The 27,314-nt window shown below is 45.9% G+C and overlaps 1 protein-coding gene across 4 annotated transcripts in view; it reads right to left on the bottom strand.

The window, feature by feature from the left end:
- WASHC2C (WASH complex subunit 2C) overlaps positions 1-27,314 on the bottom strand; it is a 61,359-nt gene extending 34,045 nt beyond the window's left edge. The window contains exons 1-17 of one of the 4 annotated variants that reach the window (XM_030571021.1): positions 27,172-27,314; positions 25,600-25,764; positions 16,131-16,196; positions 15,166-15,339; positions 14,365-14,458; positions 13,893-13,951; positions 12,864-12,917; positions 12,072-12,167; positions 11,130-11,217; positions 9,954-10,022; positions 9,152-9,264; positions 7,064-7,066; positions 5,718-5,790; positions 4,801-4,857; positions 3,113-3,274; positions 2,414-2,532; positions 407-499 (exon numbers count right to left, since the gene is read on the bottom strand). In XM_030571021.1, coding sequence (XP_030426881.1) covers positions 407-499; positions 2,414-2,532; positions 3,113-3,274; positions 4,801-4,857; positions 5,718-5,790; positions 7,064-7,066; positions 9,152-9,264; positions 9,954-10,022; positions 11,130-11,217; positions 12,072-12,167; positions 12,864-12,917; positions 13,893-13,951; positions 14,365-14,458; positions 15,166-15,339; positions 16,131-16,196; positions 25,600-25,764; positions 27,172-27,264 — 1,578 coding nt within the window. In that variant the 5' untranslated portion in view covers positions 27,265-27,314. Of the gene's footprint in view, positions 1-406; positions 500-2,413; positions 2,533-3,112; positions 3,275-4,800; positions 4,858-5,717; positions 5,793-7,063; positions 7,067-9,150; positions 9,265-9,953; positions 10,023-11,129; positions 11,218-12,071; positions 12,168-12,863; positions 12,918-13,892; positions 13,952-14,364; positions 14,459-15,165; positions 15,340-16,130; positions 16,197-25,599; positions 25,765-27,171 lie in introns of all 4 variants that reach the window. The other 3 variants (XM_030571024.1, XM_030571022.1, XM_030571023.1) reach the window with 3 other exon arrangements.

The raw sequence follows: 27,314 nt of genomic DNA, 5'->3' as shown, positions 1-27,314 counted from the left end.
TTTGTCACGGGATTGGCATGTCTGCTGTGAAGGCTCCAGGTCAGGAAGCAAGACGACAGGGACTGAAGAGCTCACATGACCCCTGTACATACTGAAGCAAATCCAAGGGTTGGATGCTCTCTCCTGCCTTTATACTTCCTTTAGCCTTCCATCTCACACTGCCGTGTGTGTGCAAAATAGAATTTTTAGAATTGGTGGAAAATGCTGGGAGAGGGACACTGCTCCTGCTGGAGAGTGTTTTTAGGGGGAACCACATACCAGAGATCCCATTCCTTGGAGATGAGCAACGATTTGAGACATCTCTCAACAGGAATGGGTTTTAGGTAACATGGCAGTAGAAATGCAGTCATGTTACGGTCCAGACCCCTTAGAATTCCATTTAGATCTAAGAGTATTTAGCACTTACTTCAGAATCTTCTTCATCAGAGAATAGGCCTCTTTGGTTTTTGGGAAGTATGTCAGATAAAGACTTGGAGTCCTCAGTGGAAGACGGCTGACTCTTCAAAACAAGAACACATCAGCAACTATTTAAATCAATGCAAACAGCACACTTTACATTCTTCTTTGGTAGCTCTGCTGGTAGCTGGCCTGCTAAGTGTCCCAACTGTTGAAAAAGGACGGCTAAAACCTAGGAAATTCTGATCCAAACACTAGAGAATCCAACACCCACGTAGTTTTGAAGACAGATCTTTCTGCAGAGCATCAGCTGCATGAGGACGATTTTAAGTGTTGGCCATAGATTTTTTTTTTTTGCATATAACTCCCATTGACTTCAACAAGAGGCACTTACAGGGATTCCATGGCACTGCTTGGCTATATTTTCCTGGATAAGCCCCTGTAGCGACAATAGAGATGAACTAGCCAATGGGAGAGTACTATAACCCTAAGTTAATAAGTACATCTCTACCCCAATATAATGTGGTCTGATATAAAGCAAATTCAGATATACCTTGGTAAAGCGGCGCTCCGGGGGACTGGGCTACTTTACATCGTTATAGCCGAATTCATGTTACCATAAGCGGCTCCTCTGCATGGCCCCAATCCCCGTTACTTGCTGCGGCCCTGCCCCGGGCCCCCTGCCCCAAGCTCACCTCCGTTCCACCTCCTCCCACGCACCGCAGCTCTGCTTCTCCCCACTCTTTCCCAGGCTTGCCGTGCCAATCAGCTGTTTTGCACGGCAAGCCTGGGAGGGAGGAGAAGCGGAGCTGAGTGGCATGCTTGTGGGAGGCGGCAGCGGAGCAGAGGTGAGCTGGGGCAGAAGGCAGTTCCTCTGCACCCCCCCGTTACTTGCTGTGGCCCCCCTGCCCCAGCTCACCTCTGTCTCTGCCTCCTCCCATGAGCGCGTCACTCAGCTCCGCTTCTCCTCCCTCCCAGGCTTGCCACGCAAAACAGCTGATTGGCGCGACAAGCCTGCAAGGGAGGGAGGGAAGTGGAGCTGGTGCTGTAGCATGCTCATGGGAAGAGATGGAGCGGAGGTGAGCTGGGGCGGGTGGGGGCCCAGGGAGGGCAGCAAGTAACGAGGGGGGGCACAGAGGAACCGCTTCCCACTCCAGCTCATCTCCGCCTCCTCCCCGAGCGCGCTACCGCCGCTCTGCTCCCCGCTCCCCCCCTTCCAGGCTCGCCAGGCCAAACAGCTGATTGGCGTGGCAAGCCTGATTGGGGGGGGGGGGGCGAGAGGGGAAGAAGCTGGAGCAGTAAAAGTGATTCCTCTCCCTACCCCGATGTAACGTGGTCTCACCTACAATACAGTGAGATCTTTTGGCTCCCGAGGATCGCATTATATTGGGGTAGAGGTGTACCAAGTATGAAACATTTCACCAGAAGTTTACCCTTTTAAATAAACATTTAAGTCAAATCCTGCTAAATTTCTAAACAAAACATTGTTTAGAAACAAAAACAAAAAACAAAAACAAAAAAATGTTGAAATGAACCATTTTGACTTTTGAAAATTTATTTAAAAAAGTATTAGCCAAGCTTGACCCGAATTCATGAATTGCTTCCGTCAACCTGAAACTGCACTTTTCAGCAAATAAACTAGTTGGCCAGGAAATTCCTCCCAGCTCTACTTCACAGCCAGTTTCTGCCAGCTGCTACAGAGCAAGAAGAGGAACAAGAGAGGCACATAACAGAGACAATCAACTCCAGCCTTAGTAAGGCTCCCAGAGACCAACCTTGCAGCACAGGAAACCTCTGGCAGGAATTCCAGAATGACAAAGAGCTGCAGAAGGCATACAGGCAACCCCCAGAGCTGGCTGGGGAGGAATCTGGAAACTAGGCATCACATTCATAGAGATAAAACATATTCCTGTTATTCTGTGGGATAGACTCTAGCAGAGTTAGAGCCAGAGTGGCCTAACTATTCCTCTAAGCTTAGTTCTTTGTGCACAATGGAAAAATCCACTTCTAACGTTACCTTTTTCCCTCCCATGGATTCTTTACGCACTTCAGCTGCCTTACTGACAGCTGCAGGAACTTCAGCCTTTTTCTTGAATAAGTCACCATCATCGTCAAAGAAATCAGCAGTGGATTTGACTTTGTTCAAAAAAAAAAAAAAATACACATTTATATTGGGGAATGCTTTCTGTTGGAAGAGACCAGCTACCACTGAGAGGTTGTGACATTCTAGAAGGAGTACAGTCTTTTCTGTAGAGAGCAGAATGACAGCAATGAGCAACAGAAGTCTTTTTTTGATGGGGGTGGGTGGGTTGGTTGGGCTAGCTCACCAGGTGAAGAGTTAGTTGGGTACAAAGGTCATTAGCCAAAACGTCAATGGGTGCTGCAATTCTCCATCCTCCCCACACACCCTGAATGTGCACGCCCATCTAGACACACACAGCTCTTCTGAACTAAAACTAGATATCGCCCAACACTAAAAAGCCTCCCAGAAAAAAAAAACCAAAACCCTTAGGAAGAGTGAATGGCCAACAGCTGCCAAGAAAGATCAGACACATCACTGATGGAATGTTCAGAGGAATCAGATACAGATAAGACAGTGGAATAGCAGAGGCGGAAACACCACCAGGTGCCGGGGGGGGCAGTGTATTTCATGACCCGCAGGTTCCCACTGGCCCTAGTTTCTATGACCTTTTATAGTTTTCCGAACACACTTTACCCGATTTCAAATGTTTGTTAGTTGGTTCCACAAAAAAGTCGTCGTCGTCAAACAGACTGACTTTCCCAGGCTGTTTTGGGCCTTTGTCTGTGCTCTGCTCCATGGGCATCTTGTTTTCTTTCTCCATGAGAACAGAGGTGGAACTAAACACGTCATTCCCACCTGCAAGTCAGAATATTCAATAACGTGACTGAGCTCTTAAACTTTGTAGTCAGTGTTATTTAGCCAGTGATTTTTGAACAGTGATTAAATTCATAGAAGTCACGATCTACTTGCACAATTCCTGAATAGGAAGAGAGGACTAAATTTATCACCTCAGCTGCTTGCAACAGACAGTCTAGCCAGCTCCAGTACTGACAAAGTGTGCACTTGCCCCAGAAGAGCAAGATGGCATCTGACCTAACCCTGTGCCAAAGCCATCCCTGGTGCATTAGTGAAAAGGTATGAGGGAATTCTGAGCTCATCTAGCCAGTCTTAGAACTAGCCAATATGGCCTGATATAGGAAGAAATATATCCAATATATAAAAATATAAGACTTTGGTGCAAACATGTTACCTCAGTTTGCTTTTGTTACTACACTTAAAAATGTGCAATATGCTGTGCAGTTCAAAACTAAAGATACTTCCAGAAGCTCTTCCCCACACAGAGCAGCTTCCTGAGAGAAACTAAGGGGGGCAGGGAGTTCTGTAACTATTTCTTCTCTTTTTGATCATGGGGGAAACAACAATTTTAATCACCTCCTTCAAAACAAACTTAACATGCTAGCATGAAGAAATGGCACAATACTGTAAAGATCTAGCCAATTTTTTAAATGCAGCTCAGACTACTGTTTGAAAGAGGAATAGGACTGAACTGTATCCATGCAATATCCGCCTTTATGCATTCAGTATATGAATCACTCATAGAAATAGACTCTTAAAAATAAAGCTATCCAAGATTATGCTAGTTTAGAAATGATAATTCCAACTTCACTGATATTCATGCTTTCTAGAATGCCCCCCACAGAAGCTTTATAATTGCACAGAACACAGTGAAATTCAGGCCTAGCATGTTCACAATTCATATGTTTGATTCTGAACATCCAATAGCAGTGTTGCATTTTGATCATTTTTTTCTTTAAAACCAGTGTACAGTAAAAGCTGTGTTATCCAACATATTGGGGAAATGGGGGGGTGCGGGTAAGCAAAAAAATTCCAGTCAATTAAGACGGAGTGAGTGAGTTGAGGGGAAGGGGGGGCACACACGGGGCACGGCAGGTGGTGCAGGGTGCCGAATCCAGGCAGCCCTCACCTCATGCGCCTCCCTGCAAGCTGCAACATGTCCCTGCTGCTCCTTGGCAGGTGTGTGGCTAGGCAGCTCTGTGCGCTGCACCACCCGCACAACTCCCATTGGCCATGGTTCCCAGCCAATGGGAGCTGCGGAGCCAACACTTGGGGCAGCATGCAGAGCCACTAGCCATGCCTCCACCTAGGAGCAGCAGGGACATGTTGCCGCTTCCGGAGAGCCATGCGGAGCCACGTAGGGAGCCTGCCGGCCTCGCACCAACTGGACTTTCAATAAAAATAAGAAATGTCAGCTTTATAGAGCTTTCTGGTTGGTAGAGTGCTGGATAACAGCCTTTGTCGTGTGTTTTAAAGCAAGAGATCTGTTCCCTGCATGAAGCAGGTCACTGTCAGTTGAACCATACCTGGGAAAAGAGAGACTGCGCCTGCAGGAACTTTCCGTAAAGCCTTTGTTGATGGCTCTGAAATTATGGGAAGTACAAGACAATCACTTATAGATGCAAACATTTTGTACAATTAACGCCCCAAACACTGCAGTATAAGAAACATGACAATTGTACTGAGCTCTCTCGTTTCTGTTCAGGAGCCCAAATGTCTTCAAATCAATGTGCTTTCGACACATTCTCTGAATTTCTTTGGTGGTTTTTCCTCAACAAAGTGAATGCAGATGTTCCTTCCATGCTGCAAAACATGCCCATGAAACTAAAAAGCCATGAATAAAAAGAATTCCAAGAGCTTGTGTCCACGTTATACATCATTTAAAAATCCCCTCTGTGCCCCCAAAACAATGGCTATCACTTAGGAGCCTAAGGTGCATTTGAAAATTTAGCCTTTGGAGAAAGATGACTTCAGTAGGAGCAGCTGGGCACACAGCACTTTTCAGAGTCAGAGGGATCATTTTTGAATTTAGAAGCTTAAATTTAGGTATAAACGTTTTCAAAAAGACATTTGGTCATATACAGCCCCTGCTGCAAATTACTTCATACTGAAAAGCATTTGACTGCATCAAGCCCCTAGTGGGAATGCCTCCCATCCAGCAACCTGATGGGGGCCATAAACTATAAAAAGTTACGGTGGAGAAACATCTAGCTTTTTAAAATAAAAAAAAAATGTGAATATTTCCCCACTGAGAACAGAAAACCATATATTCTGTTGAGAATTTAGCACAGTTAACCACTAGCTTCTTTTCTAGCTTATTAGTTTGCTATTTATCTAGTTTGGTTCAGATCACCCTTTGAGAGAGACAATTACCAACCACAGAGAATCTAGACACCTATAGCGCAGCTGGAGACGTGTGCTACTTGTACAAATCAGTTCTTACCATCATTTATTGGGGCTCGCAGCTCTTTTTCTTTCGAGTCTTCCCCTCTTGGTGCTTCAGCAAAAAGATCGCTCTGATTGAAGACAAAGACGTACAACAGAAGAGAGCATGAGAACTTGATCCACTGATTGCAAAGATACAGATTTGGGACAACAGACAATGGAGAAGAAGTTGAAATGTGTGTATTTCTGCATGTTTCCATTTTTGTTCTGGGTTAGGAAAAATTCTACCCCTGTGCTTCACTTCCTGCTCTAAGGGCTTGGCCACTCAAACTTGCAATAATTTAGTTAAGCCAGTGTAAACTTTTATGGACACTTATTTTAGTATAAGAGTAGCTTTATTCAGTTTAAATTAAACCTGGTCCCAACCAATTTACACTATACCAATAAAGAGCCACTCCTATACCAACGTATACATCCACACAGGCTTGCAATGGTTTTAACAGTAGAACCTGAGAGTTACGAACATCTTGGAAATGGAGGTTGTAAATCTGAAATGTTTGTAATTTTGAACAAAGTGTTGTGATTCTTTCAAAACTTTACAATCAAACTTTGACTTAATACAGCTTTGAAACTTTACTCTGCAGAAGAAAAATGCTGCATGTAACCATCTTAATTTAAATGAAACAAGCACAGAAACAGTTTCTTTACCTTGTCAAGTTTTTTTTTTTTAAACTTTCCCTTTTTAGTAATTTACATTTAACAGTACTATACTCGCTTTTTTTTTTAGGGGGGGCATGTCTCTGCTGCTGCCTGATTGCATACTTGTGGTTCCAACCTACTCACAATTCTTTTCAGCCTGACTTGTGATTTGTTTGTTTGGGTTGGCAGTAGTGGACTTTCCTCAGTCAGAGCTGTCTGTCTAGTATAGGGGTAGGAAACCTATGGCACGGCAGGCGAGCTGATTTTCAGTGGCACTCACACTGCCCGGGTCCTGGATACCGATCCAGGGGGCCCTGCATTTTAAATTTAATTTTAAATCAAGCTTCTTAAACATTTTAAAAACTTTATTTACTTTACATACAATAGCTTAGTTATATATTATAGACTTATAGAAAGACCTTCTATAAAAAGGTTAAAATTTATTCCTGGCACATGAAATCTTCAATCAGAATGCATAAATGAAGACTCGGCACACCACTTCTGAAAGGTTGCTGACCCCCTGCTTTAGGTTATCCCTATGCAGCTTTTTCACACAGACATGCCGTAAGAGGGACCGGTGCAAGATAGGAGCATAGCATGAATCTCTTGAGTTTCAGACCAGGACAAAAGGAAGTGTTAACATCACTGGTCATAGTATGCAGTGTGACAGATGTAGATTATTGGCATTTAAAGACCATGTGAAACCCCCTGCTCCCCAAAAGTACATGTGACAATTCAAAAGAACAGCTGACTACTACAAATCCCTTTCACATCTACATATGGTTCCCTTGGCTAGAGACATGCCAAACCCACATAGCTCCGGCTAGATTACCAGAAGCTAGGACAGTGACTGCATGGAACTAGGTTCATTCTTACACATGTTTAGCTGAAGAGAACTTGAAATTGTGCTCCTCAAACAGTAAACACAGGTTCCAATTGCCCTATGCTGATCACTCAAACGAGAACTTTGAAAATCTCACCCTAGGTACCCAAGGATCCTAAGAGCTGGGCATCACTGTAACTCAGAAGGTGTCGAGAATCCAACTCTCCTTGGCACCCCCCAAAATATCCCAGCCCTAGTGTACAAGAGGGATTTGGGCACAGTGGTTTGAAAACAGGCTCGAGGAATGGGTTACCTAGGGAGGTGGTGGAATCTCCTTCCTTAGGAGGTTTTTTAGGTCAGGCTTGACAAAGCCCTGGCTGGGATGATTTAGTTGGGAATTGGTCCTGCTTTGAGCAGGGGGTTGGACTAGATGACCTCCTGAGGTCCCTTCCAACCCTGATATTCTATGATTCTGGGATTCATTTTCCTACTAAGCTTTACGGAGGATGTGTCTATATTGAAAAAGGAAACATTTAATAAAAACTATAATAAATGAGAGCTTAGTTATTTTATCCAAATCTGTGTTGATAAAACCCAAATCTACAATCCTGTAATTAAAAGAAAAATCAATTACTGCTGCTTAGAGTGGAAATATATTTTTAGTGCTTTAAAACAGATGAAGGCAGAGTTGGGGTGGGAGGATAGATATTTATAATAAAGAGGCTCCCTGTTCTGTTGAAAAATATCCAATAAGTATCAGAATCTTTCTGTGATCTCTGACACCCACTCCAGGATAAGTCTGCTCTACAAGTTGCTAGATAGCAAAGTTTTGTCCTCAGGGAACATCTGAATCATGAGTGCACTGTTAATCCATACTTCTATCTTATGTCTCATTGGTCATGACTAGTAACTCAAAAGCCTGTTTGAGAAGCCGTGCGGGTATAACCACAAAAGCCAACAGTTGCTGCTCTAAGTCAGGCAGCTGACTCTACTTCATAACACAGTTATTTTTCTTATTTACCTCCTGATTCTTATATCTTATTAGAAATACAAGTGTTTCTTTTCACAATACCAACATTTTTCTGCATAGAACTGAGGCATGTATAAATGGGGGAAGGGGGGAGAGAAGGGACAGTTTACTTACATCTCTCTGTAAATCAATTTCTCTCTCTCACACACACACACACACACACACACACACAGTTTTCAGGGCAGTGCAGGTACCCAGGAGTTGTACAATCAAAGGTTAACAGGACCAAGGGGTGAACCAAGAGTCTAAGATGAGTCAGGGAGGTTATTAAACATCAGTTTTAGGTCTACATAGCTGGCCTTCCATTAAAAAAAAAATAAATAAAAATAAATAAAAAAAAAAAATCACACAGCACTTCACAAGCTATGTATATACTGCACTGTTGCAATATGGCTACCTTTGGGGGTAGGGGTGGCAGAGCAGTTATTGACAGCATTCCTGCATGTTAATGGTGCAAAGTGAGTGAGAGGGATATTTAGCCCAAAGACCCCAGGGTCAAATCTGCTATCCTCTGAAGAGAGGCACATGATTTTCAGCATCAATGTGGACCTGCCTTTAAAAGGTCTTTACTATGCACAGGTGTTTTCAGTTAACTGCACTTTCCTTGATTTATCTACCTCAAAAAGAAGAAGGTCTGAGTCAACTCAGCTGGGAGCTGAACCTGTGAATCCAAGGACTCTATTTCCAATGTGCTTTTTGGAACGTCAAGTCATCCCCTTGTTGCTTTTTATAGAAGCTCCACTACTGGAGAAAGGGCATCATGCAGAGAGGAACAAAATGCAGAACCTCACTCAAGCATTACGTTTGTGGATCAAGCCGGAAAGATGTTGTGGCAAGTTAGAGAGTTCCTGTCTCCTCACCTTCGTACAGCATCAATTCCTTTTTTAGGGAGATATCTGTGCAGGAATTCACATGTCCCTCTACCCCACCAGTAACTAACCTCGTCATCGTCAAAGAGTCCCATCCCACCACTGAAAAGGCCACCCTTCGAACCAAATGGCGAGAAGTCCTCATCAGTCAGCTTGGGAGGTTTGAAGATGTCATCCTCATCATCTAGAAACACAGCACACGCATACTGCAAGAGAGCTGTTAACTGGGCCCATTCCTCTGCATTCTCAGGAAGGGAAACACGGAGAAGGGGCCAAATAACTACACATGCTCCATGGTAACAACCCTGTTTTGATTTTATAGATGCACACAGAACAATCAGCTTTGTCTACTCTATAGAAGTTCTGACATCACACGCGTATCACTGCTGCAACTAAGAATGAGATCTATAGCAACTGGACCACACCAAGTAAGATCATGTGTGAGCAAGGAACTTCCTCTACACCCATTTCTACTCTTGCTTGGTGCAGACATGAACACAGGCTACTTTACTGGGGGGAGGGATAGCTCAGTGGTTTGAGCATTAGCCTGCTAAGCCCAGGGTTGTGAGTTCAATTCTTAAGGAGGCCATTTAGGGATCTAGGGGGGGGAAAAAAAAAACAAACCCCACCTATCAGGGACAGTACTTGGTCCTGCTAGTGAAGGCAGGGGACTGGACTCTATGACCTTTCAAGGTCCCTTCCAGCTCTGAGATATACACATATACACACACTGCCCATAATATAAAATGAAGGATGCTAATTGATATAGTGCAGAAGTGGGATTTCTGGAATATATCACTTTATCCAGAAGATCTGACCCCCCACCCCCCAAATTTGGAAGCAGAAGTTACAGAGCAGAGGAAGAAGCCCTACCATCTGATGGAACTCTAACTTCCTTCTTTTCTTTCACAGTCTTCTTTGTTTTGATTTCTGCTGATGGGGCTTGAAGAAAAGATGAAGAGGTCATTAAAAAGAGAGTCTCTTTACTCTTGTGATTTATTACCTGAGGCCAGTATACTATAAATGCATTTTAAAACATAATAGGGTCAGAACAAGAGCCTATTTGTATATTTTTCCTACATTGCACAGCTTCCTGAAGTAACCCTGCAAACAAGTTTTATGCCCATTGTTCAACTGAACATTTTCTGAGGTTGAGGTGAATAGAAAAGCTTTTTTTTTTTAATTACAGTAGCACTTAGAAACTTCATATATCAGGGCCCCATCATGTCAGGCACATTACAGATTAAATATTTTAATTTAAAAATATTTGATGGTGGTATATGTGGAAGATTCCTCTATTTATTTTCATAAACAAGAACATTTTGCAAATTAAGCATGAAACGGATCAATCTAGTTCGACTGTTCAAGCTGAGCAAAGTAGGGGGAAAAAACAACAGGTGGTCTAAATGGTCAAGAGTAAATAAGAGGCAAAAATCTTTCACACTCGTAGTCTATGGTGGGACTAACACCAGCAGCAAGAAATGTTTCTTAGAGTACAAGTGATACTGACAGGTTAGCTTTTATTTAAAAGCCTGAATATACTAAACCAGTAGGATATTTTGTTTCTCACTCTTAGAACAGCCACAAAGGGAACAGGCTAGTGGCCAGCATTTCCCCCTAAGTCAGATTAAACAGCCAAACAGTGTGCATACACCAAGGCGCAATTTTACACCATGCAGAGAGCAGACTAGGCGAGAATCTCCTTCCTGACCTGCAGGAAAGTGGAGAAGTGATTAGCCTCTTCCTGAATGGAGGATTCTACTGATTCTCCCTACAAATTCCCACCTGACATTCATACCTACCCCTGGCCAGAACCGCTTTAGGATCCCATTGTCATATGTTGTGTTATTAGAACATCATTGTCTGCATCACTTACTTGTCTTGATTGCAAGAGGACAGATGCATGTTATTTGCTTTCATGTAAAAAGTATTCACATCTGCGAATACGTATTCACATCTGCAAATGTCATCGCACTATTACAAAGAACTCCTCAAACAGCCTCAAGATCCTAGCACTTTCCCATAGGCATGTACTAAAGAGTAGCTTACAGGACTGCTCTTCATCCTGTTTGCTAGGCACATCCCCTTTGATCCGGGCCACCAGCTCATCTGCAAACGACGTTGGTCTTTTCTTTTTCTGAGGGTGCAACAAGGAGAAGGAAGAGAATACTGTATTCCTTTCAGCAAAATCCTATTTTATGTCTCAAGGAGTGTTTGGCTCACCCCTTACTGGCAGAGATAAGAACATTTCCCAAGGGGACAGCTTAGCAGCTCAAGCAACAGGTTTGTCGTAAACACAGGTCCAGGTGCCAGCAGAATTAATCAGCCCTCCATATACCTGAGGCTAATCCACAGAGTTTCAACCCCATAATTGCATGGGATAGGAAGGGGGTTCAGATCAGACCCTTATGGAAGAGAGCTCACGTCCTAGGACTGTGTGTAAGAGGAAGGGTTTTGTCCCAACATTCTGGGCTAATCATTTCCCTTCCCCTATTGGCTGCCATGCTCCACACCAGAGATAGCACTGCTTCGATAGGGCTATATGCCGATGGTTTGCGAAGCACTTTGGAATCCTGCAGGACAGAAAATTTAAAACTTGCATAACACTATCAGGTAATTTAATGGGTCACAACAGGCAAGAACACAAGCTATTTCCCACTTGTCTTCAAAATTCTTAAAGCAGCCACCTTGTTTCTGGGCAGTCCCCGGAATAAGAGACAGACAACATTTGCATGGATGAGCGCAATAAGCTACTTTGCACAGCTTCAGAGGCTGCTCGGGAGCCAATGTGGGTCTCTGGCATCCCAAGAGGTATCATGAACAGGCAATAATGCTAGAAAGGAGCCTTAACAGTCTCTGCAACACCCCGTGCCAGAGAACTCTTAGCAATCACTGGGCTTGCTCATTTCCTCACACTGATAGTATTGCAGTTCCTTCACACCTGCAAGAGGGAATCATGCCCCATTCCCACTGGCAGCAGTTATCCCTTACCGGCCTTGTGTTTTCTTTTAAGTTCTCTTCCTCCTCTTTTTCAGAGTCACCGAAGAGGTCACACCCATCCTCCTCATCACTCACCAATGTCCTTTTCTGAGAAGCAACAACACAAGTCATTGTTGTCTGCTACAGCTAGAAAAAGAAAGGCCAGCAGACTGAACTGAATTTGCTTACAGGTACATTCAATTAGTTTTAGGGGTATGATTTTTTTGGGGGTGGGGATGACAGGGAAGAAAATGTCCTAAGCCCCAAGTTATGTTGCATATTCTCCTTGGCTCAGCACTAACAGACAATTCTGACGAAAGAGAAGAGAGATGATGAGGAATCTGATCATTAGGACAGTATCCTCACCATTACACATACACCCCTCCCACCTCTGTTTCTACCTTCCAGCTTCCCTTCTGCCCCATCTACATTGCCTTTTCTGTTTTATCTGAGACATTGTACATTTCTGAAGGTTTGGACTTTAACTTCAAGTGGGCTTTACTTCTTTTTTTAAAGCATTCACCCACACCCTATCCCACCCTCAAGCCAAGGACCATCGGGCCCAAAAACATGCTGAGCACACAAACAAGATATCTGAAAGATGACATGATTCACGTTTTAACCTAGCCTTTGATCTCCTCTCCCTTGAATCTCCACTGTCTACAGCACATAGATCCTTCTGGCCTGAGAATCAATGTGACTAATGTGATCATCTAGTTTGGCCTGTAGAACGCAGCCAAAGAAAAGCACCCAATCTTGATTTAAAAAATCAGACAGCCTTCTGTTCCATTCCACAATACTTGCCCTTATTGGCTTTTGGTTGTCCTCACTTGGGTTTCCAAATTCATCATCCGATTCCTAGAATGCAAAAGCAATTTGATACACAAACACATAACATGACTGTGTGCATTGTCTAAGTTAGAATGCTTTAAAATTCCATGTCCGCAGCAGTTCTGACCACCAAAACAGCCTACTGCACCTATTCGGCTTGCTTTCTGTCACTGAACCCAGCAGTCTAGTAACTAGTCACTACAGACCATGACTGATGCACAAGAGTTTTTAAAGCTTTGTTTTCAGAAAGGTGTTCAACATTTTAATAGGAGTTTTAGTCTGGCTCAAAAGGAAAGCACAAGTCTTACAAAATGCAGAAAGCAAAAGACTTTTCAGGAGCAGTGGAGAGCACGCGTCCACTAATTAGCACACAGCTGGTGCATGTAATGTACACATTACAGACATAGCTTGTCAGATGCAAAAAAGACTGATACACTAAGTGTATAAAACCACAAGTTATGGTTCACCATAATCAGTGGAGCCAAGCAGGTTTACAGAGTAAGCAGTGAATGGGGTTTCTGTTGTTCATCTTCTGTCACCATACTGGATCATTGCATATATCTGCAGCACGTGGGCAGCCACAGGAAAATCTAATTTCAACAATAATTGGCTGAAATATTTTCAGTCTAATCAAATATGCATTGCTCAATACAGGCAGCAAAAGTAGAATTAGTGTCTCTTTATTGCTCTACTGAAAAGATTTTGTTTGAGGAAAAATTACCACACAAGAACAGCAATGTGAAATATTTGTATCACAGTTAAAATATACAATTTAAAAGAGATTTAACCCTTTAGTGATGTTGAGTGGAAAATATTCTAAATAATGAGGCCATCATATAATCAAGAAGCCCAAGTGTTTATGCAAAAAATTATTTGTATCATCATAGCACCTAGGAGCTCCAGTCATGGCCCAGAACCCCACTATGCCAGGCAATGTACAAACAGAACAAAAATAGCTCCTGTCCCAACAAGCTTAAACAGCCAGTTACCTTCCCCTCTTACCTCTTCATCTTTTTCTTCACTGTCAATTACACTCCCACGATCACTGTCTACTGACCCTTCTGTTCAAAAATGACAAACAGAAAAGAGAGCTCAGTTCAGACAGCACAGTGATACATGCAGCTATCCAGCCTTCAGAACACAGACATCTAGCCTACAGCATCGTAAATGGAGAATTAAACACTGTGTAAAGAGATTGGTTTGAAAAGCACAGGTTATGATAATTCCCCCATTCCATGCACAGAAGCGTCAGATCTCGTAAGCACTGAGCACTCAGTCACATTAAGCTTGGCCAGTTCACTATTACATTTAGCTCTTAGCAGGTACCCGATATGGTGCATGCATGCCCCCCTTAGTGCACCTGTCATCAAAATCACCAACACACAACATAATCAGAGCCATTCACTTCAACGTGAGCCATAAGCAATAAGCCAGGAACTAATTACCAACAAACAAGACCATCGCCCGCACAAACCTTCACTAGAGAAATCCCCCAGCCCAACATCATCGCGTTCCATGAACAGCTGGGAGCCAATTAAATAAGGTAAAGGCCGATCAATATAGAGATCCTGTAAAGAGACAAAGAGGGTTGGGTTTTTGTTTACACCTCTATACCACAGAGAAGACACTTTACAGTTCCTATTTCAAAACAATACCACACCGTTTTTTTAAAAAACTTAACACTGTGCAGACTATTAGTCACTATATTTTATTCCCCAAATGGTTTTAGGTTCCAAATCAGGTGTTGAATAATGCTCATGAAGACTGGACGAACAGAAGTATTAGGTTGGAGTCCTGGGTCCAGGATTGACAGTTAGGACTGTTATTTGTTGGTCCAATGGAGATCGTGGTCTGTATCAATTAAACTGTCTCCGAACCGCATAAAGGGACAAAAAAGAGTTCACATTCATTAAGACCCCCTCCCCACACAAAAATTGAACATGCCCCTTCCCAAACCCATCAATATGAACTACCCCCTTGTACTTCAACATGCACCAGAAAACCCACAGAAAAGGGCACAGGGCCTTTTTCAACACACTCTTCACAAAAACTACTATCTGGTTGGCTCTAAGACACAGGAGCTAGCTACCCAAATCCAGATAGCTCAGCAAGGGGCGCTGCTGCCCACCACTTCAGCCCCAATCAACGGGCCTAATTCTGATGCAACTTGTATCAGTTTTACACCAGCATAACCAACTTGGCTGGTATTGCTCCCCACTTACACTGGTATACAAGACTCAAGCCCAATGCTCCTCATAAAGGCAGGTTTCTTTACCTTTGGCTCCAGTATTAGTTCTACCCTTTCATTAGTTTCTTCCTCTTCAGAATCTGAATCGCCTGCTTTGATGTCCAGCTTCTCAAATGCACTGTCCAGCACTTGCAACCCATAGTTCACCGCTTCCTGGATTTTAGGAATCAAATCTGCTTCTTTTTGTTCCCGGGTTTTCTCCTTTAAATAATAGAAACACCGTATTAGTATTTCGTTTTAGTCAAAGTCATTTTCACTGTCAAACGTAATTGTAGGAGGTTAGCTCCAAATCAGCATAATGAGTCCACTCTCAATACAGCTACCTTCAGATCTCCTGGTGGGATAGAGGTATGGTTTCCACCTCTGATGGTAGAGGTCATGGGTTCAACTATGCCATAGCAGTGAGACTGAAAATTGCTGTCTCTCAACAGAGCTATTTCACTATAGTTAAAATGACAAAGTCCCCTAGGTAAGCTTCAAATGGATAGAATTGAATACATCTGTTCATCGGAAATTAAATTCCATTTTACCAAACCCAAAATACAATAGATATTTTAGTTTCCAAGTGCATTTAATTACCAAATGAAGAAAAGACTTCCCGGCTTTGCACCATTACAGGATTCCAGACACAATCCTGTTTCTAGTCACAACTCCAGGATCTGGGAAGAGTATTTAGCCCGCTGCCCCTTTTGCTACAATTACGTGTTGCACTTAGAAAACTAGAATTTAAGCTTGGCTATTGGACACAAGATACTGGGCTAGAAGTTACAATACACCAGTCATCCTCAAGAGTGCTCCTGAGTTCTTAGGGTTGTGAGACTCAAGTCACCCAACAGGTGGACTTGCAAGAGTAAACAAAATTCAGCATCTAAGTTGCAAGTGCTTGAGAGTAAAAAAACAAAAATAAAAAAAAAACCCAAAACTTGTGTCTACTTCTGTGTTTTCCACAGCTCCAAACACACTGTCATCACTCGTAATATAAGTAATCTAACCTGTTCTGCTTTGTCTCCTGCTTCAGTTTTGGGAATAGGTTCTTCCACTTCTTCATCATATACTCTCTATGGATTCAAGAGAATTGATTCAAATTAATATAACATTCTGCTGTAAGTGGTGAAAAAACAGGTACTGTCCATGAGGTATAGAAAAATTCATTAACATATTGACTCTCTAGTCCCACTACATTCCCATGAAACAGAAACAATATGATCATTTGTATCAGAGATTCAGCATGATGCTATTTTAGAACAGTAATGCATTTATTTAAAAACAACATGTATTAATTTAGCATTAGAAGATTGGGCATTTTTTCTACAGTTTAATAGAAACTATTTTGTACTTCTTTAGTACCTTTCATAGGAGAATTGCAAAACAATTTTATGAATAGGATTGGGCGTTTGTTCTAAAAATAACTGGTCAATTGACAGATCAAATATCACAAATGGTTAAATATTTTAAAGTACAAATTTATTAGAACAGTAACAAATGAAAAGAGAGTTACCTTTTCCATAACTGGCGTTCTTCAAGATGTGTTGCTCATGTCTATTCCACAGTAGATGTGTGTGCTCGTCATGTGCACCGGTGCCGGAAGTTTTTCCCCTAGCAGTACCCATAGGGGAGCGCCTCAGTGACCCCTAGAGTGGTGACTCCATGGCATGGTATAAGGGGCACTGCACGTGCCCCCCCCCACCTCAGTTCCTTCTTGCCAGACAACTCCAACAGAGGGGAAGGAGGGCAGGATGTGGAATAGGCATGAGCAACACATCTCGAAGAACACCAGTTACAGAAAAGGTAACTGTCTTTTCTTCTTCGAGCGATTGCTCATGTGTATTCCACAATAGGTGATTCCAAGCTATATCTGTTGGAGATGGGTAGTTCACAAATTCGAGACAGAGCACAGCCCTGCTGAACCCGGCATTCTCCCTGGTTTGGGAGACGATCGCATAATGCGAGGTGAAAATGTGAACCGAAGACCATGTAGCAGCCCTACAAATGTCCTGGATGGGGACATGGGCCAAAAAGGAAGCCAAGGCCTGCACTTGAGTCAAGTAAGCCTTCACAATTGGTGGCGGAGGGATTCCTACCACGTCATAACAGGTATGGTTGTGCAAGGTGATCCAGTTGGAGAGCCACTGAGTGGAGATTGGCCGACCTCTCATGCACTCGGCCACGGCGATGAACAGTTGCAAAGACTTTCTGAATGGCTTAGTCCGTTCCAGATAGAAAGCCAGAGCCCATCTCACATCCAGCGTGTGGAGGTGGCGCTCCTCACTGGAAGCATGGGGCTTGGGGCAAAGGACCAGCAGAAAAATGTCCTGACCCATGTGATAGGCAGAGACCACCTTCATGAGGAACCAAGGGTGTGGGTGGAGCTGGACCATATTTTTATGAAACACTGTGTATGGGAGATCGGAAGTCAGGGCTCGGAGTTCTGAGACCCATCTTGCCGACGCGATTGCAACCAGGAAGGCCACCTTCCACAAGAGGTGTGACCAGGAGCATGTGGCTAGCAGCTCAAACAGGGGCCCCCGTTAGATGGGCCAACACCAGGTTTAGGCCCCACTGTGGGACCGGAGGCCTAACATACAGGAAAAGATGATCCAAGCCCTTAAGGAATCAGCCAGTCATAGCATGGGAGAATACCGTATGACCCAGCACCAATGGACGGAAGGCTGATTTGACTGACGAGGGCACCAGGCCCTGGGCTCTAAGGTGAAGGAGGTACTCCAAAATAAGGTGGATCGAGCTGGCCACCAGGGAAATGCCCCACTCATCCACCCATCTGGAAAACCGAGACCACTTTGCCAAGTAGGAACAGCGTGTGGAGGGCCACCTACTTTTTAGGAAGACGCGCTGAACTCCTTCCGAGCATGTCCCTTCCTCCCTACCTAACCATTGAGCAGCCATGCTGCGAAGTGGAGTGCTTCTAGGTTGGGGTGGAGGCAGCAGCCCTGGGAGAGCAGGTCCGGGCAGGATGGCAACAGCCATGACAGGGTAACTGCCAGGCCTGTGAGGGTCCCATAGCAGCCATACCGGGGCAATCAGAAGGACCCAGGCCTTGTCCGACTTTATCTTTTCCAGGACCTTGCCAATCAGCAGGAACAGGGTAAAGGCATAGAGAAACTGGCTTGACCAGGACAGGAGGAAGGCATCAGCGATAGTGCCCCATCCAAGCCCCTCCCCCGGAGCAGAGCCGGAGACAGTGATGGTTCTGCTGAGCTGTGAACAGGTCCACCTGGAGAGTTCCCCACACTTGGAAAAGTCTGTGCACCATCTCTGGGTGGAGGGACCACTCATGCTGAGAGAAGAAGTCTCTGCTCAAGCGATCCACCTGCGCATTCTGGGCACCCGGTAGATGGAAGGCCTGTAGGAAGATGTCGTGGGCTATACAAAAGTCCCACAGCTTGAGGGCTTTGCAGCAGAGGATCAGGCCCCACCTCGCCTGCTGATATAGAACATCAAGGCCATGTTGTCAGTGAGGACTCTGACCACGCAGCCCTCCAGGTGCGAGCGGAAGGCCATGCACACCAGTCTTACCACCCTTAGCTCCTTGATGTTTATGTGCAGGGTCAGATCCTGAGCCGACCACAGATTTTGGGTCTGAACGTTCACCACATGGACCCCCGACATCCCAGGTCCTATGCGATGGACACTAGTTCCAGCGACAGGGCTCTACCCCTGAAAGGAACCCCCTGGAGCATGTTTCTTGGGGAGGACCACAACCGAAGGGAAGTGATCACTGGCTCAGGCACCATGAGGACTTTGTCCATCCTGTCTCTGACCTGGGAGAACTCTGAGGCCAACCAGAGCTGGAGGGGCTTCATCTCGAGTCTGGTGTGACAGACCACATCTGTGCACACCGACATGTGACCCAAGAGCTGGAGGCACACTCTTGCTGTTGTCACCGGAAACCTTGTGACCACATCGATGAGCCCCTTCATGGTCTCGAACCTGTCCGGTGGGAGGGAGGCTCTGGCCAATGAGGCATCCTGGACCGCCCCAATAAACTCTATGCGGTGTACCAGGACTAACGTAGACTTGGTGTTGTCTACCAACAGGCCCAAAGTGATGCACATGGACAGAAGGAGCACCACGTGATCCTGCACCTGCAACCAGGAGCTCTCTTTGACCAACCAGTCATCCAGACAGGGGAAGATCTGGACCCCCTGGCGCCTGAGGTAGGTCGCCACCACCAACATATATTTCGTGAATACCCTGGGGGAAGTGGACAGGCGAAACAGGAGGACCGTAAATTGCTAGTGTTCCTGCCTCACCGTGAAATGGAGGAAGCGTCTGTGCCCCTCGAATATATGAATGTGGAAGTATGTGTCCTGCAAATCGAGGGCAGCGTACCAGTCCCCGGGATCCAGGGAGAGGATTATGGAGGCAAGGGAGACCATGCGGAACTTGAACTTCACCACGTACTGGTTCAGGCCTCGCAGGTCCAAGTGGGCCTGATCCCGCCTTTGGCCTTCAGGATAAGGAAACAGCGTGAGTAGTACCCCCTGCCTTTGAACTCCCCCGGTACAGTTTCCACCACCTCTAGGCCCAGGAGCCACCCCACCTCCTGCTGGAGCAGAGCATTGTGTGAGGAGTCCCTCAGAGACGATGGGACGGGGTGGTTGGGTGAGGAGGAAGTAAACTGGAGGGTGTAGCCCTGGGAGATGGTGTTGAGGACCCATCCGTCTGAGGTCAGCCACAACCACTCTGGGAGGAAAGCACACAACCAATTAGAGAAGGGAAGCTTTAAGGAGGGTGGATCCCTGATGAGAACTAGCAGCGTGCCCCGGGGCATTCCGTCAAAACTACCTCTTCCCTTTGCTTACTCTTGGAGGACCCAGGCTGGGGGGCAGACCGAGATTGCCTCTGTGGGCACCTCTGATAGTCCCGCAACTTCTTATAAGAGGTCTCGTATTTTGACTGGGTGGCCTGAGCGCGAGTTTGCTGCGGCTTGAACTTAGGTTTAGCTGGAGCCGGAACACAGAGACCCAGAGTCTGGAAAGTTGTGTGGGACTCTTTCAGGTCATGAAGCTTTGTATCTGTTTGTTCTGCAAACAGAGCTTTGCTGTCAAACAGACAGTCCTGCAGGAAGGTCTGCGCCTCTGTGGACAGCCCAGAGAGCAGGAGCCATGACACCCTTCTTCTGGACACTGTGGAGGCCATGGACGGTGCGGCAATATCTACTGCATCCAAAGCTGCCTGCAGGGTTGCCCTGGCAACTGCTGTGCCCTGCTCCACCAGAGCTTTGAACTCCTTCCTGTTGCGCTCCTGGAGGGAGTCATCGAACTTGGGCAGGGAGCCCCATAGATTGAACTCATACCAGCCCAGGAGAGCCTGGTGGTTTGCCATCCGTAACTAGAACCTCGAGGACTAATACATTTTTCTTCCAAATGAGTCCAGCCTCCTTGAATCTTTATTTTTCGGGGTAGGGGCTGGTTGGGCCTGCTGTTCCCTGTGGCTGACCGACTCGACCACCAGACAGTTAGGAGCAGGGTGGGTATAAGTATTCATGCCCCTTGGTCGGTACAAAATACTTGCGTTCCGTTCTCTTAGAGATGCGGGCCAATGAGGCCAGAGTTTGCCACAAGTCATTTGAAATTTTTGCCACTCCTTCATGAACAGGCAAGGCCATCCTGCTCAGTGCTAAGGAGGACAGCATGTTAAACAGGAAGTCCGAAGGCTCCTCCATCTCCTCTCCTTGGAGGTGGAGGCTTGATGCCACTCTTCTTAAGAGTTCTTTGTGGGCCCTAAAGTCCTCCTGTGGGACAGAGGGGGGGAAGGGCTATAAATCGCTTAATTCGAGGAGCGTGAGGAGGCTGGTGCAGTACTTTGGGTGTCCACCAGCACTGGAGGGTCCACCACCTGATCAGTCTCCAGGCATGGTGCCGAGGATGTACGTCCCACCGACTCCTTCCTTGGAGGTCTGGAAAGGGAGGCGATGGTCCTTCTGAGGCCACCGAGTGAGCCTCCACTGGGGGCTGTATCAGGGGCCACAGTGCCCAGTGCCACTGCACCTGCTGTGGCACCAGCGGAGCCAGATGTTCAGCCTAGCTCACCGATGAACAACTATGAAGGGAGGCTGTGCTGAACTGTGACCTGCTGCTGTCCCTGGAGCAGGAGGAGCAGCACCACCAGGAGCAATGCTGACCACAGGACTATAATCCTGATATGGAGGACTGGTACCGTTGGTAACAGCTGCTCTGCGATCGGCTCCGCTGGGCGGGCCCACAACAGTGAGATACCTGCAATCGACGCCCGGTGCTGTGGAGGCGATGCCGTGGCGGGGTCCTGGAGTGTGATCCTGAAAGGGAACAACATCAATGTTCATGCCGTGACCAGATGTGATAACCCCTCTGAGACAAAGACCTTTGGCATCGTCTGCCTCGGTCCCGTCAGTGTTTGCTTCTCGAGGCGGAGCAGTGCAGAGAGTCTTGGTCAGATGGAACCCAATCAGACAGCCTGGTGGGCATTGAGGGCGATCCATGTGGACTTTGCCCTGAACAGTTGCTGGGTGGTGAACAGCATTAGAAATGTTCCCTCGACTAAGATCACTACCGAGCCGGGGTGACTGCAGAGATCCCAGCAGCAGCTTGCCTCTGGAGCGAGGGGCAGACATTGGTGGTGCTCCTGGTACTGGCATGGACATAACATCCCAGGCCACCTGCAGGGCCTCCAGTGTGGAGGGCATCCAGACATCCGGAGAGGCCTGCTTTGAATGGGCCGGGCTACTCCACTCGACGTGCGTCGGAGGCCTAGAGGCCGGTGGGTATCGAGGACTGCCTGACATAGGTCTAGCCTTTGTCCCGGGTTTACTCCAGTGCCGTGGCGAAGAAGGCCTCTTCCTAGCCTTCTTAGCATGCCCTGTGGACGGGGAGCGATGCCAACTAGTCGTTGGCGCTGAAGGGTCACCGTGCACCAACACCGTGGTGCTCGGTGCCGACTCGGAGCGGCGCGCCCATGCTGGAGTCAGCGCCAACTCCATCGCAATAGCCCTGAGCCTAATGTCCCTTTCTCTCTTGGTCCGAGGCTTAAACGACTTGCAAATCTTGCAGCAGTCGCTGAGATGGGTTCTGCCAAACAGTGCAGATAGTCCGCATGCAGATCACCCGGCTGCTTTAGCTAAACTAAATTACCTAACTACTAGTACCATACACTGAATGAACAAGCAGTTTGGGGGATGAGCTACAGCAAACTTGGAACAGAGCCGTTCCGAAACACCTTCACTGGCAGCAAGAAGGAACTGAGGGTGGGGGGAGCGCGCAGTGCCCCTTATACCGCACCATGGAAAAAACTTCCAACACCGATGCATGTGGCAAGCATGCACACCTACTGTGGAATAGACATGAGCAATCCCTTGAAGAAGAATAAGACTTTATGGTCTCCAATAGGCTTAGCCTTATATACTTATGCCTAATTACAAAAAACAAAGTTCCATAACTGATTTACTTTAACTCAGAAAAATGCAAAACAGAGTAAGGTGAAGTTCTAAAAACAGGAATGATTGTTAATACTTTTTTTAAGCAATGTCAGCTTAGCATTTAAATGTGAACTGATTCAAGACTGAACAGTTACAAAAGAAAATTAACTTAAATCTTCTCTGTGTTGGGAAAGAAATTTTAATAACTGAACCCTCCTGTCCCTTGCCCACTCTCTTCTGAATTAATTTCTGCATGTTTGTGTAGTTGTTCTACATTGTAAATTCTTCGGGCAAAGACTGTCTGAGTTTATTGAATGTGCTTTGTAAGCCACCAGGTGCATTGATGGCCCAGTATACAAGTAAAGATATAAATCTAAAGACAATGTTTGTTCTAGAAGATTTCAGCCAATCAAGATGCTCAACTTCAATTAGTTCACCTTTTCCCCCCCAAATAAGTGGCATTAGCATGTAGTAAACTGAACGATCAAGACATCTAAAATAGGCTTGCCACCTGTTGGCACCATGATGCAATCAAAAAGGTAGGCAGATGCCTACATCAGGACACTTGCTGGAATACATGACCATGGTCAAATAAAGGATGGTCAACTGACCATCTTGCCAAACCTAGCTATGAATATCAGGTAAGACGTTAAACTGATTCACAGATTAGTAACTGAAGCACAGAAAAGTTTAGGCCAAAGGTATTAGAAGCAGCCCCAATTCAGAGTACTTCAATTTTTGGGCAACCAACTTGAGACAATTTGGACCAGATTTTCAAAAACATTGAGCACCTATGATATCTTTTAAAATGTCTTACACAGCAGCATTATGATGCAGCACAACACAGCTAGGTATCACAGTATCTAAAGATACCAAGGGCCTGAGTCTCCACTGCCTTGTCCTTGTACAAAGGCCCTTACAGGAATAAAGTATCTCTGCTTTATGAAAGCCAAGCATAATCAGAGTACAATGTTGATCAAGGCAAAATATCTGCCAGTGTGCAGAACACTTCAGAATGTCTACAGAAATTAAAGCCATTCATTGCTATAGCATTATTCACTAAGTAGTTAAGTAGTAGTTTAGTGTGTAACACCAACATTTTTCACATCCAACTTCTTACTGTACTGAAACACTGATGTTCACATATGCGAGCACCAATACTGTCATTCTGTCACGGCAAATACTTTGTTCTAATAAGGAGCAATAGCTACAGACAATTGTCTTCAAACCATCAGCTCTGATATTTTACGGCACCTGCTTCTACTATACTATAACAAAGACATTACAATTGTGCAGAGCTTCCAACATAACCTGTGAAGTCACCCAAGGTGTGATTACTACAGCTGCAGTACTTGCAAAGGTGCTGCAGGCCTATCATACAGAATTCACTAAGCAACTCCACAGCCTGTTCTCCGCAAGGTGGATAAGACTGTTTTATTTACATTCATTTTGAAGGTTAGAGCCTTTTCCTCTTCCCCTCTCAGATGCTGCCTTCTAACCTGCCCCTCATGGCCCATAAGCCCCTACAAACACACACCCAGAGCCTCCCGGAGTCCTTAAGGTGGGGGAAGTCCCTGAGATCATAGACACGAGCCTCTGCCCTCCCTCCCACCATGAGCCCCTATATACACAACCCATCCCCTGTCGGGAGCCCCTGCTTCCCACACCCTTACCCCTCACTGCCAGTGAGCCTTGGGTCCCTGATGCGAAGAGAATCATAAGCCCCAGCCATGCTGAGGACCTGGCACACCAAGGCCCAGCATGCCTGAGCAGTACCTGGATGCCATGCTAGCAGCACTCCTACTATGTGACCTGCAAGCCCAATGTTACATGGCTGCCGGCGCTGGTACTGCCATGCATGCATGCAAGCTGAGAGCTGCAGTGTGCCAGGGTTTTGATTCTCCCTTTCCCCCTCTCACCCCCCACCCACCACTTTAGCAACACTTGCTTACATTTTCTACTCCCCTCCCCCTTTTTCCAAAGGTCTCATAACACACACACCCCCACCAGTACAGGGTGCTCTCTCATGATCCCCCTGGGATTCATGACACAGTTTGGGAAACACAGGTTTAGCAGAACCAAATACATATATGAACACTGTCCCTATTAACAGTGTATCAAGAAATACAGTCAGATAGGTCAGTGGTTCTTAACCCTTACTGCAGCCTGCACCCTTTTGGTTCTCAAAAATATGTTCTTGCAACCCTTATCAAAAATCATTGAAGCAGGTTAGTTCTTTAAACCTAGATATATCATAACTATAGAATGAAAGAGAGAATTATACATTTATTTTAATTTTGCAGTTAAAATTTAATGGAATAATCGTTAAATGTATAATGTTAATACATAGGTTTGAAGAAACAAAGTAGTTGTACTTACATGCCTGTGCTTAATTTGTGTTTTCGATGATTTCCTTCTAAAAAAATCTGGCATTTCTCGATTCCTCAGAAAGGGCATCTCGCACCCCAAGGGGGTGCGTGCACACCAGGTTAAGAACCACTGAGATAGGTGATCATCTCAAAAAACTCTACATTGCTTTTCAAATCAGACTGTGGAAGTCTCTAAGATTACCAAAGTCTCCTTATAAGACATTTACAACTGGACTGAACAAGATACTAAAAATATACTGTGAAGAACAATCAGATATGGGCTATCTCAGCCACTCTCAACAGACAGGGGCTGTGACCCAGAAGTAGATTACAAGGAGATGCTCCTTATGTCAGACTTCAGGCAGCTGAGACTGAAAAACCAAAAGAAATTCCCTGGTTGCTAAAGCCCAGAAAGCACCAGGGCAAGGGAGGGAAGGTGCTGTTCACAGTAGTGTAAAGAATCCAGAACGATGAACTTCTCTAAATTATGCCAGAAATATTAGGCAAGTGACTTCTGAACAGACAATCATCAGAAACAATACATCATTTTACCAATAGTTATAGGATTGCCAAACAAAAATGAACAAACAATAGAGATCCAGGAGAAATGCTCTCTATTTTAACATACTCCAAATTATATCACTTGCTTCTAAGCCTGTTAGATCCTGGGGCACTCACATTTTCAATGAACTGTGTGTTGGACAACATAAGAAAGTCATTGAAGACATTACGTAGGCGACAGTCTGTGGCTTTTGTTTCATGAATCAGTCCATCTACTTGCTTTTTAATTTCATGCGTCCTGGAGATGGTCTGCTGGGAAAACTCTTGCAGAAAATGCAGAAGCTATTTACAAAACACATAAGAGAATGGTGTTTAATTTCAAATAGTTTTAGCCACAATAAAAAGGCCAGGGCTATTCATTCAAGTGAATTAAAAAACAGGAAAGTGACAAAATAAAGATTTTTTAGACTGGAGAACTCCTGACTGAGATTACTAAAACTCTAAATGTTCTTGTGATTCCTGCCCACCCCACATTATTTTGGTAGTGTTTTTTGTTTGTTTTTTTTTGCAGTTCACACAGGGCCAGTTCATAAAACAAGAGAGAGTATTAAAATAGCAGAAACCACCTCTGATTTGCTGAGGAGTTGGATTTAAAGTGGCATCACATCCCACTCTTTTCTCCATGGCCCCCTCACCCTGGCACTAGTCACACTATGATTCCATGAGGACTTGATGTGACACGGGGAAGTGAGGGAATGCCCAGGATGGCAGTTGTCCACAGTACCATTCGGGGTGTGCTGGCAACCAGAGAAATTTCTGAAGGTAATTAACGCTGAACCTGTCACTATTGGTACATGTGCTGAACAGGTGGGAGGGGCAGAAAGTCACAGAGGGGACTAGGGTGAGTAGGGTGAATGGGGAGATGGGAAATTCTAGAGCTGTCAGGACATCCGTGGGTTACCCCCTCCCCAATCCACAGGGAAGGTGGCCCTCAGTTTGGAGAGCGAGACCAGTTTCATTTTCTGTTTGTACTTCCAGAGGGGGGGAGAGAGTTCCCAGCTCTTGGGCAGTAGCACCCTAGTGCCATACTTGGGTTTCTAGTCTGCAGGGAGAGGTCCGAATATTCAAGAATCCACACAGCATAGGAGGAACAAACCCCTCATTAGAGCCAGCTGCCCAAAGAGTCCCACTACCAGCTTGTATATGACCCCCCCAGACCCATGAGCCCACCCCTAATTTTGCAGCTAGCTTTGGGGAACACAGCTAGCTCAGCCTTTGGGCCCTGCCCTCACCACAAGCACCCCACTACTTCCAGCTGCCAAGACCCTCCCGAGTGCACCCACTAGACTGGGGTACAGGCTGCCTGAGGACAGCCCCCTTCATGGGGGGCCAACAAGAAACGGCCAGGCCCCCACTGTGGGGCGATGAGAAACACCTGGGGAACGGCCCCCTGGTGCGGCCGCAGCACAGGGAGAGGGAAGTGGGTGCCAGGAAAAGCTAAACAGGGCCCAGAGGCTGAGAGTGAGTCCAACTGGGGAATCACCTCCCACACAACCCCCCCATAGTCACCTCCCTCCGCCAGCCCCATCACCTGCACCTCCCCCATAGGCCCCTTCATCAGCCCCCCGCAGCTCCCTTCACCTGCCCCGCCACCCCCCCCCCTTGATCCCCGCCGCCAGCCCCCCAACACCCCTTTTCCGGCCCCCCGGGAGCCGCGTCCATGGCCCCGAGCCGCCGCCCAATGCTCACCCCGGCATCCGCGGCCAGCGACCAGCTCTGGCTGCCCTTGCGGATCTCGTCGAGGGCCCAGGCCCGCTCCCAGACCGGCTCCGCGCGCTCCATGGCAGAGCCCGACCAGCACCTGCACCCCGCCCCTATCAGCCCGGCCGGCC

Source organism: Gopherus evgoodei, chromosome 7 (assembly GCF_007399415.2).
Source record: "Gopherus evgoodei ecotype Sinaloan lineage chromosome 7, rGopEvg1_v1.p, whole genome shotgun sequence".
In the NCBI taxonomy this organism is placed as follows: Eukaryota; Metazoa; Chordata; order Testudines; family Testudinidae; genus Gopherus; species Gopherus evgoodei.
This window is presented reverse-complemented; position numbering and strand designations above follow the sequence as displayed.